The sequence below is a fragment of the Crocodylus siamensis genome, chromosome 1 (assembly GCF_052110815.1).
Source record: "Crocodylus siamensis isolate JL-2025a chromosome 1, ASM5211081v1, whole genome shotgun sequence".
Lineage (NCBI taxonomy): Eukaryota > Metazoa > Chordata > Crocodylia > Crocodylidae > Crocodylus > Crocodylus siamensis.
In genome coordinates this window covers 45,157,653-45,170,741 of record NC_143395.1, presented here as the reverse complement: position 1 = coordinate 45,170,741, position 13,089 = coordinate 45,157,653, and the positions used below count along the sequence as shown (strand labels likewise).

General features: G+C 42.6%; 1 protein-coding gene across 1 annotated transcript in view; it reads right to left on the bottom strand.

Annotated features, from left to right (window-relative positions):
* Positions 1-3,833: 3,833 nt before the first annotated feature.
* The window catches only part of GFRAL (GDNF family receptor alpha like), a 78,986-nt gene continuing 69,730 nt past the window's right edge, over positions 3,834-13,089 (bottom strand). Inside the window, 2 exon segments of the mRNA XM_090043693.1 lie at positions 3,834-3,936; positions 4,778-4,859. Coding sequence (XP_089899819.1) covers positions 3,834-3,936; positions 4,778-4,859 — 185 coding nt within the window.

The following is a 13,089-nucleotide window of genomic DNA, read 5'->3' as shown; positions in this document are numbered from 1 at the left end:
CAGATGCTGTGGAGCCAGGTTGAATTAATGCGCTGCTTCTTCCAGTAAAGAATATTTTTTGCTTTTTTTCTCCACATAGTTTCCTAGTTGGTAGGGTCAGAGGGACCTGAGCAGATCATCAAGTCCAACCCCCCTGCCATTGCAGGAAAACGTACTGGGGTCAAATGTTTGTCTAGCTTCCTCTTAAAGACCCCCAGGGTAGGAGCCAGCACCACTTCTCTTGGAAGTTGGTTCCAGATCCTAGCTGCCCTGACAGTGAAGTAGCGCCTCCTGATATCTAATCTGAATTTACCCTCTGCTAGTTTGTGACCATTATTTCTTGTCACTCCTGGGAGTAATCGGTGGAACAGGGACCCCCCCAATGCCTGCTGGTTCCCTCTGACTAGTTTGTAACAGGCCACTAGATCCCCCCCTCAGCCTTCACTTGTGGAGGCTAAACAGGTTAGCCTCTCCTCATAGGGCCAGCCCTGATGCCCCCTGACCATGCGAGTAGCCCCCCTCTGGACCCTCTCCACATTGTCCACATCCCTCTTGGCCTGGGTTCACCTCCTCTGGGGCCTGAGGGGGTCCTGGTTGGGGGGGCTGATCCAGTCCCTGCTCAGGAAAATGGAGGCAAAGAAATTGCTAAATAGGTTAGTCTTTGTTGCCTGGTGTGATGACCAGATTTCCTAGCATGTCTTGCAGGGGCCCCACATTACCCAGTACTTTCTTTTTGCCCCCTATGTATTTAAAAAAGGACTTCTTGTTGTCCTTGATCTGGGTAGCTAGTCCCAGTTCCATCTCCGCCTTGGCCTTTGTGACCGCCCCCCTGCAGCCCTGAGCAACTGAGGTATAGTCCTCCCTGGTGATGGCCCCTCCCTTCCATTGGGTGTACGCCTCCCTTTTAGCTAGGAGACTTTCCTGGATGCTTTTGGTGAGCCATGGGGGCTTTTGCGCCCTCTTGCTCCCCTTGATCCATGTTGGGATTACCTCCCTTTGGGCTTGGAGGATCGTCTCCTTAAGGAGCGACCACTCTTCTTGGACACCCGACTCCCCTCCCCTCCGGGACCTCAGTGCTTCTCCTTACCTTATTGAAGTCTGCCCTCCTTAAGTCCAGGGCTACTGCCTTGTTGCAGGCCTTTGCCACCTTGCACTGGATAGTGAATTCCAGCAGGCAATGATCACTGTCGCCCAGGTGGTTGAGTATCCACAGCCCCCTCACGAGGTGGCCAGTACCAGCTCCAACAAGGCATCTCCCCTGGTGGAGCTGTGCACCTCCTGGATTAGATGGAGGTCCTGTATTTCAGCTAGGAACCTATGTGAGTGGTCAGACTTGGCTGAATGCTCTTCCCAGCAGATGTCTGGAAAGTTCAGGTCCCCCATGATGACCACGTCCTTTGACCTGTCTACCTCTGTGAGCTGACTTAAGAATTCCCGATCTAGCTCTTCCCCTTGGTTGGGTGGTCTATAGTAGACCTCCACTGTTAAGTCCCTTTCCCTACGTCTTCCTTGTATTCTAACCCAAAGCACTTCAGTGTGCTCCTCCTCTGACCTTGTGCTACTTGATGAGGATATGTATTCCCAAGGTGGAGAACCTTGCATTTTTCGGTGTTAAACACCATCAGGTTCTCGTCTGCCCATTTGCTGAGCTTGTCCAGGTCAGCCTGGATCACCCGCCTATCTTCTGGCGTGGATGCTTTGCCCCAAAGTTTGGTGTCATTGGCGAACTTGGCCATTCCACTCCTGACTCCAATGTCCACATCATTAATGAAGATGTTGAACAGTATGGGTCCAAGGACAGAGCCTTGAGGGACCCCACTGGTCACAGGGCACCACGATGAGTGACTGCCATCAATTACAACCCTCTGGGTCCGACCACGGAGCCAGTTTCCCAGCCAGCAGATCATGGTGGAGCCAAGGCCACAACTGGGCAGTTTGGCCAAGAGGTGATCATGGGATACCAGATCAAAAGCTTTTTTGAAGTCGAGATATATGACATCAATCTCTTCTCCCTCATCCAGGTGATAGGTCACTTGGTCATAGAAGAAAATGAGATTGGTCAAACAAGACCTACTCGCAACAAACCCGTGCTGGCTGTCCCTTAGAATGTTAGCCTGGGCCAGTCCCTCAAGGATGGCCTCCTTAATAAACTTTTCTAAGATCTTCCCCAGGATAGAAGTCAGGCTAATGGGCCTGTAGTTAGCCGGATCCACTCTCCTCCCTTTCTTGAAGACCGGCACCACATTGGCCGTCTTCCAGTCTTTGGGCACTACACCAGAGCACCAGGAGTTTTCAAAGATCTGTGCCAGGGGCTGGGCTATGACGCTCGAGTCCACATTTGATTGAGGACTACCTTTTAGTTTGCAAACTAACAACTTTCCCAATCATTTTATTTTCCTGTTTGTGTATCTACAGTCTAACAATTAAAGCACTCTCTCAGAATGTGGGAGATCTGGGTTCTGTTCATTCCTCAGCCTCATAGGGGTCACACCAACATCTCCCACAGGATAGTCAACATGGGCAGAGTAGGTCATTGCCTAGCCCTCCTACTGAAAATGTTCAGTAAATATCAAATCATGCAAGATTTGTTGGGCCAGAGAAGGAAAGCAGCCAAGTAAATGCAGCTCAGCCATCTAATAGACCACTCATTTGAGATTATGTATAAACAAAATGTTCAGATTTAAAATGACCCAATTTTAGCAAAATTGAACTTCTCCCACAGAAAATGTTGATGCTGTATAGACCAATTACCCATCAAAAACACTTCAGAAAACCTTCCTAATCAGCTCTGTATATCCAGGTGATAAATTGCAGAGCTGTAATGAAATGCATTTATTTTACACCTTTGGAAACCTCATCTGTACTCTGCCTACTTATCCATCTTTTCAGGAACTAGTTCATTCCACCTTGGCAGCTTCAAGAAGCTGCAGTTTGAAAATAAAAAAAGTCATTGACTATAAAACAAATTATTTTGCCACCATTTAGTGTGTAAGTGGTACTGTGCTGCCTATGAATGCTAGAATAGGAGCTACATAGCCCCAGTTTAGTGAAGATTTTCAGTTTCAAGTCCCACGGGTGGAACTTTCAAAATCTCACTGCTATTACAAAAACAAAGGTACTTTATATGAAGACTGGACTTTTCCAAAGTATGTTTGCAACTAATTTCTCTCTTTCTCTAGGTCTGGACATTTTTACTCCTTGTACTAAAGGAGTCTGGCATGGAGGTGCAAAAAAGGAGTACTATCCCTAGGTTTTGTTTCATGCACAAAACTCTTTGCACTAATAAAGGGACTCCATTTGGATGGGATCTTTAGTAAAAGAGCTGTTTGAGTTCAGTGCTGCTGCTTGTAGCCATGAGGTACAGTGTGTTGCTGAGAGCTATTGCAAAATTCTCCAAGCACATAGAGGTTCCTGGTGTTATCTTCCCATTCATCCCCACTGCAACTTGTGTTCCAAACCTGCAGGAACCTGCAGATTGTTAAAAACACCCTGAAACATTTCTTTAAAGTTTTCCCCTCTCTTGGTGGTATATGGCTAACACAGGATGCATATTGGTAAAGTTTGGTAAAAATGTTTGCCACCTGGCTAGCCCAATTTCATGTTGGATACAATAAACTGATAATCTAAAGATGGAATAAATATATAGCACAGGATATAGCAATGACACAGGTGAGAAAGAGGGAGTGCTCAGTTTTAACATTTGTATATTTGTTAAATGTTGTACATATGTAATTCAATATAAAAATATTTCATACTTTCAGATATGGACTCCCATAGCTTGCTAGCTGTTGTAACATACATTTTATTATTGTAAATGTACAGTAGGTGCTTCATCAAAGGTAGTTTTAAAAGGGCTACCAACGCAACTGATTCTCTGATGCCTGCTAATGGATCACAAAAGTCTCAGAGGAATGGTCAGGTGAGGTATGTCTTGACTGATATGCTGTTCTGCAGGCTCTGAAAACAAAGAGTGTGTATTGGTTTAACAGTCGTACTTCAGGTTTTAAGTGATGCCATGACTTCACAGAAGTCAGTGTCGAAACTTCCACTGACTTCATCTGGATCCAAATGTCATCCCTTCTATTTATAATAAACATTGGGGTGGATGGGCCCCACTCGCAACAAACCTGGTATGCTAAAGACATGCTTGCCTACAGCATCTTTCTACAAGATTTCTTTTTCATCTTTGGTTTTGAATTTAATAATGAAATTCGGCTCAGTGCCTGATCATTTTATCTCTTGGGGGTGATATTCTATTCCTTATCTATTCCATAATGCAGTTCCTGAAGGCTTACTGTTTAATTTGGCCCAATACGTATGTATGTATGTTGTAGGGTTTGGGGTTTTTTCACTTTTTTTATCTTTAAAATATAACAAACAAAAATATTATTTGTTCAATTGATAAAGTCAGTGCAAATTTCTGTTTTGTTACCATGAAAAGGGGCATGTTCTTCAAACCGTGCATGAGTGATCTGGCTCCCTAGAAAAGCAGGGGAATAATCCAGTTCTCTCCAACATTTTGGATTCAGGTTTAACTCTCATCTGTGATGAGAAGCTAAAAAACAAAGCCCAGGAGAGAAATCGGGTCCTTCTTACTAAGTACTACAGTATTAGGCTGCTCAATTGTGGCTAAAATAGCTTTCCATGCTTAGCTGAAATAGAGAGTGGATACCAATAGGGCCAGTCCATTCCATCACTGAACTTTATTTTAAACTCAACCACAAAACTAGAATCAAAGCATAAAAGAGAATTATTATTCCAATTTCCTAGCACCAGAGATTTGTAACTATCAAATTACCTGGTCTTTAGTAGAGCCAACATGACAATTCCTATGATTAGTATTATGCAGGAAGTGTATGCAATAATGTGGATTGTTTCACCTACAAATAAAACATAGAAAAATACATTAAAAATTAATTTCTTTAGGTATAACAGGCAAGTTCAGGGCCTAGGCGGGAATATATAATCAGGGTAAATCAGCAATCCACCTGAAAATTGTACAACCAAAAAAAAATGGACTAAACACTGTTAGCTTGATGATGCACCAACAGTATAATGTTCTACCCCTTCTTCCCCTATTGCTACAAAAATTTGCAGAACAACCTTATTATCAACTGGAAAATAATCACCCCAGGAGTCTTTTGTATATATACATTCACCAGTATATATATGACCAGTAGCTTAACCCCATGAGGACATTTGACATTGAATGGATTTGTCATTTTGTATATTAAGTAGAGTTTTATTTAACAAACACAGTACAGCTCTGCATTTTTCTGTACTGACTACCAGTTTGTTTTCAGGTTGATCTGAAGGTTTTGGTTCTATAAAAACCAAATGGCCCTGGGACTTATCTGACTGTCTGCTTCAGGCAATGGTTTACAACCATTTTAAGAGTCGGGGTTCCCCTCCACAACTTTTTTTGAATTTGGCAGCACCCATAGGTGAGAACCCCTGTTATGCTGCCTCCACTTACATTAGTACTTCTGAACCAGTGTGCTACCATGTGTTTCTGCCTGTATTAGGGTTTTCTGATAAACCTAAAACAGGCAGGAGCAGAAGGGTAACTAAGAAGTTTTGTGCCTGGAGCAAAACTCCCCTGTGCCCCTGAGGTGTGTGTTGGTGCAGGGAGGGGTGAGCGTGGTCTTGCCTGCCCTCTGTGTTCCTATACCCAGCTTCTGTGCCTGGGCAGTAGAAAGATCTGCTTTAGCCCATCCTGACCCCTCCAGATGAGCAAGGCAATGGTGCTTCAGGCCAGCCAGCACTCTCCAGAGGGTTAGTCCAAAAGGCTCTGGCCGGAACACATGCTTCTACCACAGCCCTTTCCAATTCAATCCCACAGACTCCTCCTGAAGACAGAGGGGTGTGGGACAGTCCCACGTGCCTGGCACACCACTGGTTCCAGGAAAAGCCTGTGAGGTTGGACCAGGCAGTGCTTCAGGAGGACTATGTGCTGCAGCTGCAGCTATTTCCTGATCTGCTTCTGCAGAAGGTGTCTGGAAGGGTGTCTTGGCACTCCAGAGTGCTGTGCCACCCGAGCTGAGAAGTGTTGACTTAAGAGGCCAGCTTTTCCTCTGGACATTTCACAATTGCAGCAGCAATTGATTTGGGACCATATTGGTATAAAAGAATTCAGGAGCTCTCACCAAGGCACTATTTATTCAGAACCTGTGTCTTGGCATTATCTCATTCTTTTGGATCTCTTTCCAGCATATCACTGAAGTACAAGTTAATGGGACTATTTATATGCTTAAAATTAGAACAGGCTACTTTTTTTTTTATAAAATGAATTTCTATTGGAACATACCAATTTGCTGAAATCAAGATTTTTCATCATAATGTAACAAAAGTTTTCTTAGATCAAGAATGAATTTTATGTGTATGAAAATAAAGAACTGCAATAGCCTGTGTTTGCTATTGCTAATCTGAAATGTTACAAAATTACAAGTCAGCCCCATTAATAACCATGAGGTTTCTTACAAAGAATATACTAGCAAATTAATCAATTCTGGACTTTTCAAATATACTCTAGTCACATTTCAGTGTTTTCCTGAAATGTCTATCTTTTTTCTTAATTATTAAAGCTGAAGGTTTTGCATATTTCACATGACTACAGGAGCTGAGGGTGTGTATAAAATGGGGGCCATAAATTGAAGCGGTGGATTTTAAAAATGTTGCTTCAATTTAGGGCTGATTAAACCCCTGTGTCATGCACACACCCAACTCACCTCCCTTTCTGGCAGTAGGGAGGGGAGGGCGAGCTGCCAGCGGGCAGAGCAGTCCTTGGGCTGTGGTAGGGGCTGGTGCTTCCCGCCGTGGCAGCTGTGGCCCCCCCCCCCAGATGGCACCCACCCTCAGGCACTCGGCTTGGGCAGTCCCGGGGGGGCACAACAGCCATGGAGGGAAGCACTGGGCCCCCACACAACTGAGGCAGGCAGGTGGCCTTCAGGGGTGGGGGGGAATAGATCAGGCTCATTGCTTTTCTTGGGCAGAGCCTGTCTTCCCAGGCTGCTGCCAGAATGGCTGCAGAGCCATGGAACTGCACAGAACCCAGTGCTCTCTCTGTGGCTGTAGAGGCAAGTTATCTAAGGTGCATTATGCTGTCGAATTTCCTGCAGTAGCTGGAATTAATGTGCAATATGCCTCTGAGGTGTGCAAACACACACACCATTAAAGCAGTACAAAAGCATTTAACCTGCTTTAAAGTGTCGTGCACACATGCCCCTCATTTTGTCTACACATGGCCTGAGGCTTTAAAACCAATCACGACTGATTTATGGAAGGGAAAACTGCAAGAGGCTCATTCTTTATCAGGTACGGTACTGGTGTTTCATAGGTTCATAAATTGTAAGGGGCTGGAAGGGACTTCACAAAATCATTGGGTCCAGCCCCACTGCACTAAGCGGGAAAGATAAATGGGGTCCGGTGACCCCAGTGAAAAGATTGTTCAGTCTCCTCTTTAAATTTCCAGGGTAGGGTGATTGCACCACTTCTGGAGGGAGCTTATTCCAGTCTGGACACCCTAGTTGTGAAGTAGTTGTTTCTAATGTTAAGTCTGAAACGGTCTTCCAGAAGTTTGTGACCATTACTCCTAGTTTTTCCCAAGGGTGCCCTGGTGAAGAGTTGTTCACTGAGCCCTTGATGTACACCTCTGATGCAGCAGTGAGCTGCTACCAAGTCCTCTCTCAGCCTTCTTTTTTCAAGCTGAAGAGTCCTAGATCCCTCAGTCTTTCCTTGTATAGCTTGCCGTGCAAGTCTCTGATCATATCGGTGGCTCTTCTCTAGAATCTCTCAAGCTTTTCTGGGTTCTTGTTGAAGTGCAGTGTCTAGAACTGGACCCCTAAGGGACACCACTGGGTACTTCTTGCCAGGATGACATAGATTCATTCATTTGAACTCTCTGGGTCCTACCCCGCAGCCAACTCCCTATCCACCTAACCATTGAGCAGTTAAGATCATAATGCTCCAGCTTTCCTGCGAGAACATCATGGGATACCAGATCAAGGACCTTTTGGAAGTATAGGCATATTATGTCGACCTCTTCCTTCTTATTCAAGTGGCAAGTTACCTGGTCGTAGAAGAAGATGAGATTGGTAAGACAAGACCTGCCCATGACGAATCCATGCTGGCTATCATTCAGAATCCCACCTTCTATCGCACATAGACTCCTTAATGGATTGTTCCAGGATTTCCCCTGGGATAGATGTTTGACTAATTGGCCTGTAGTTGCCCGGGTCCTCTCTCCTCCCCTTCTTGAAGATAAGCACAACATTGGCCCTCTTCCAGTCTTCAGGGACCTCTCCTGAGCACCATTAGTTTTGGAAAAATTTTGCCAGAGCTCCCACAATGACTTCAGCCAGCTCCTTCAGCACTCTTGGTTGACTGACTTATAAAAGTCTAACTTTTCTAGCTGAAAAATGCACCTGCTCAATGTCAACAGTAGGAAGGCAGTTATTCCCACCATGCCCATTCTGAACTTATCTAGTATGATTTTCCCCTTAGTCCAGTGAAATACTGAAGCAAAGTAGTCATTCAGACGAGATTCTTTGGGTAAATCTGATATCTTTTATTAGACCAACTTAAGTAGTTGGAAGACAATTAATTAATTAAAGTCAGTCTAATAAAAGATATCAGATTCACCCAAAGAACCTTGTCTGCCTATTTCCTTAGACCAACACGGCTACAACCTGCACCCCTGTAAGTAGTCATTCAGGCATTCAGTTTTCTCCTGAGTGTCAGTAACCAGCTGTCCTGAGTTGTTAAGCAATGGTTCCACACTTCCATTTGTTTTCTCCTGTTCCCTACATACCTAAAGAAGGACTTTTTATTGTCCTTGATTCCTGTTGCTAATTTAAATTCAGTTACCACCTTAGCCTTTCTAATCTTCTCCCTACAAGTGCAGCTGTTGTTGTATAGTCCTTCTTGGGAATTATCCCAAGCTTCCATTGTTTGTACACCTATTTTCTTCTTTTTCAAGAAGACCATGATATCCCTATTAAGCCAAGAGAGCTTACCAGCCTTTCTGCTACCTTTCCTCCACATGGGAACAGACTTCTTTTGTGATTTGAGAATAGTGTCCTTGAGGAATGACCACTCTTCATAAACTCTTTTCACCTTTGGTCCCTGGTCCCACAGCTCTTCCCCTACTATTACTCTAAGCCTGTTGAAATTCACTTTTTTGAAGTCCAAAACTTTGACCCTGCTAGCTGATTTGCCTGCCTTGTGATAGACAGTGAACATGATGGTTTCATGGTCAGTGTCACCCAGGCTACCTTCTGTATTCAAGTCTCTCACCAGATCATCTCCTTTGGCCAAGACCAAGTCTAGGAGAGCATTACCTCTGGTTGGCCCATGCACTTCCTGAGTCAGGTAGGGCTCTTAGATACAGGTCAGGAAGCAATGCAACCAATCTGACTTAGCCAAGCATTACTCCCAAGAGATGTTTGGTTAATTTAAGTCACCCATGATAACTATGTCCCATGTGCATGCAGCCTCTGCCAGTTCCCAAGAGAACTCTGGATCAAGCTCCTCCCCTTGGTTTGGTGGTCTGTAGTACAGTACAATCGCATCTTGTGTGGGGGTTACGTTCCCAGCTCACTGCATATAGTTGAAATTGTGTATAGCTGAAATCGCCAGGCTCGGCAGCGAGCAGCCATCGCTGTGCCTGGACAAGGCAGCCAGCTGAGTGTGAGCCCCCCCAACCGCCGAGCCATGCCAGCATGTGTGGGTGCATGCAGGCAATACCACGTGGCACTGCGCAGTGCAGCACTACGTGCTATGTCCCAGCCAGCACCCGGCGGCCAGCCCCAGCAGTCGAGTGCGTAAAGCCAAATTCATGTAAGTTAAATACGCATAAATTACGACTTGCCTGTATACACCAACAGTTAGGTATCTCTTACTGCACACCTCCCTGCCCCATAATTTGACCCAGGGGGTTTTGAGCTGCTTTTCGTGTTGATCTTATTCATAATGGACTGATAGATGGGAGAAGGGTGCAATCTGTAACATGGTATTATGTTTGAATATGGTTGCATGGTAAATCCGGTTGACATTTCCAGCTTTGGCTATGAATCATTCATTCACTAGTCCCTTTATACCTTCTGTCACTATAGATAGTAGGAAAGCATGGCATGGGCTTGCACACTATACTGGAGGTGTAGCTAGACTTAGCTCTAAGAGATTTCTGACTACAGGGGGAGGCTGGGAAAGGACATGCGTAGTTCTAGGAGACAGAACAACCCCAACAGGATTATATGCATGTCAAGTTACTTAAATATGGGCACATGTTTGGATGCTTCTGAATATTTATTAGGCAGATTAATTCAGAGTAATACTTAGGAGAGTTTCTTAGCTGGTTGTCTCAGGTTTTTTCACATTTATAAATAATAAGGTGTACCATGTTTTCTGATTTACAAATTAAAGTCAGTGAAGCTGAACTAATCTCAGCTCCCACAACATCTGCTCTAATTATAGATAAACCCTGCCAATTACTTGTTTATCTGGATACTCACCACTGCATTACCACACATTAGAAAAATACTGATAACTCTGTACATTAGTAGGAAACTAAGATTAATTTAAATAGTTTTGGGTGAAGCACAATTTTTTTTATGCTCCTTAGGAATCAGATAAGATTTCTGTATTCTTAACTTCTTTTTACAAAAATTCCTTTGCACTCAATCTTCTGAACTGAGCAACATAAATCCTTATGTTCATACATGACTAATTTTTCCAATTAAATGGTACGCAAACATGTTTTGGATTTGTAAAAGAATAGAGGAAAATTTGGATAGGTTAAAGTCAAAATCAAGCTGATGCAAACGTATTTTCTCAAAGTGTGCATGTTGGTAGACAGCAATACCATATTAATAAGATTTTTTTGTGAGGTTTTTTGTTTTTTTTAATACAGATACAAGGAATGAGATCCTGTCCTACTGATTTTGATACAAAACTTTCATTTACTTAAAAAGGGCCAGGAATTTATCTAGTTTGCATTTATGATAGTTTGGTTATATTTTGCTACATTATGTCTGGCTTTTCCTATGCCTGACTGCTACAATCTTACTTGGAATGACTATAAAACGAAGTCAACTTTTAAACAGGCATGTTTCATAGCAAGTGAAGAGGACCAGAAGCCCTGCTTTTTTCTCTGGATCCTTTGTTTTTTGAGTAGTTGTGGAATTCAACTCTCTGATCTTTCAAATACTTAAAAATATGAGTAAATAGGTGATCTAAACAGTTTCATTTAAATCCACAGTGCCATATGCCAATCAATGGCAAGTCAGAGAAATGCACTTTTCCCTATCTCTGCACAAGAAACATTATTCAAATTAATAAAATTGTATTATCCCTCTCTCTCTCAAAGTTTCTCAGTAGAAATTTTGTCAACTTTTCTTGCTTAGCTATCAGCTCCAAATATAAAGAAGCAGCATAAATCTTATTATGCCTTCATGTAGAACTTCTATTGCATAAGCATCCTTCATTATTATTTAACAGCAATTATAAAACAGGGAGAGTCACTGCCTTCACCATTCATCCATGTTTAGGAAAAAAATTTCAAACATACCTAAGTGATTTAGGGACCTCACCTAATCCCAGTTTCAAACATCACTTATGCTTTAGAGTCAAAGAGTCATTGACTTTTTCACATCTTATGTGAGAAGCATGGGGAGACAGAATATTATTTTAAGGAGCAACTTTCAGGAATAAAGATATATTAGATAACCTTTCATATATAGTGGCCATGTCTACACATGCTTTTACATACATCTAAAATTAATGCATATTAGCCTAATGTGCATTAAGGTGATGCACATCAATGCAGATTTGTGGACTGACTTGGGACTAAAGTTAGTCTCAAGTCAATAGACATGCACAGCACTAATGTGCATTAGCATGTCTGCACATCCACTAAAGAGATTTAACAATTCACACATAAAATTGATTTCTGCATAAAAAAATTTAGGGTCCAATAGCCTTTAAATCTCCAGTTTAAAGGCACATTAAGGGTGTGCACATGTAGACACATGTCCTTAATGCACCTTAAATTGGACTAATGCGCATTAAAAGTGCACATGTAGACATGCTCAAAGTGCCCTTTTTCAGGTCTCAGTTCTGGTTGATCCAAGTCAAAACGTGGAACAAAAGAAAAGCAGCACAGCCCTTTAATCACATAGCTTGTCCCTGGAATGAATAACAATTAACTTAAATAGGCTACAATTATCCTGTGAAAAAGTGTTTTTTATGATTTAATCTCACATTCTTCACATGTACTCCAAGTGGAACATTAGGCTTCTACTTTTGTAGGATCCCAGAGAAAAAGTCTTTCTCTTAGCTTTCTCTGTTTTTTTACACATCTTAGATACCTAAGTCACCTAGATGTCTTTGAATGTTATATCACTAGCCATCTTATGTCTTTGAGCAAGGTTTTGTTTGATTACCAAGCCATCCTCTTTTTCATTGGCCAAGTTTGTAATTCCATCAGTGTAGATGACAGAAGTGTCATTTAAAGAGGAGCTGAAGAAATTTTGAAATTATTCCCTGCTTGCTTGCAAAAGCTGGCTTTAGCCCAATTTTGTGAGGGGCATGTTAATATCTTTCAAATGCAACTTGAATGACAGAAGTTTATGAGGAAGATAACATCTATTATCTGTTACATCTAACACCTAGTACAGAAATTTCATCATGGGTACAGGGCGTGTCTCCAATATGAGGTACTAAATAAATTCACATTAGGTTGTGCTAATGCACACTAGCACAAGTACATGTGTTTTAGGTGATGCTTAATGTGCAGTAGCCTATTATACTGTGCATTAGCATATTAGCACAGTTTTTTTTATGTAACGCTTTAATGTGCAATAGAATAGGGTACTGCTTATTAAAGCACATGTGTAGACATCCCCATGAAAGTGCCATAGTACAACTGGTAACAGTTTTTCTTGTGCAGAATAGGATGCTATTTAGGAATTAATTCAGGAATTAATTAATAGGAGGACCCAGGAAACTATAGACCAGTCAGTCTTACCTCAGTCCTGGGTAAGCTTTTTGAGAGAATTATCCTGGTGCATGTCTGCAAGGGGCCAGCAGGGGAGATTATGCTTAGGGACAACC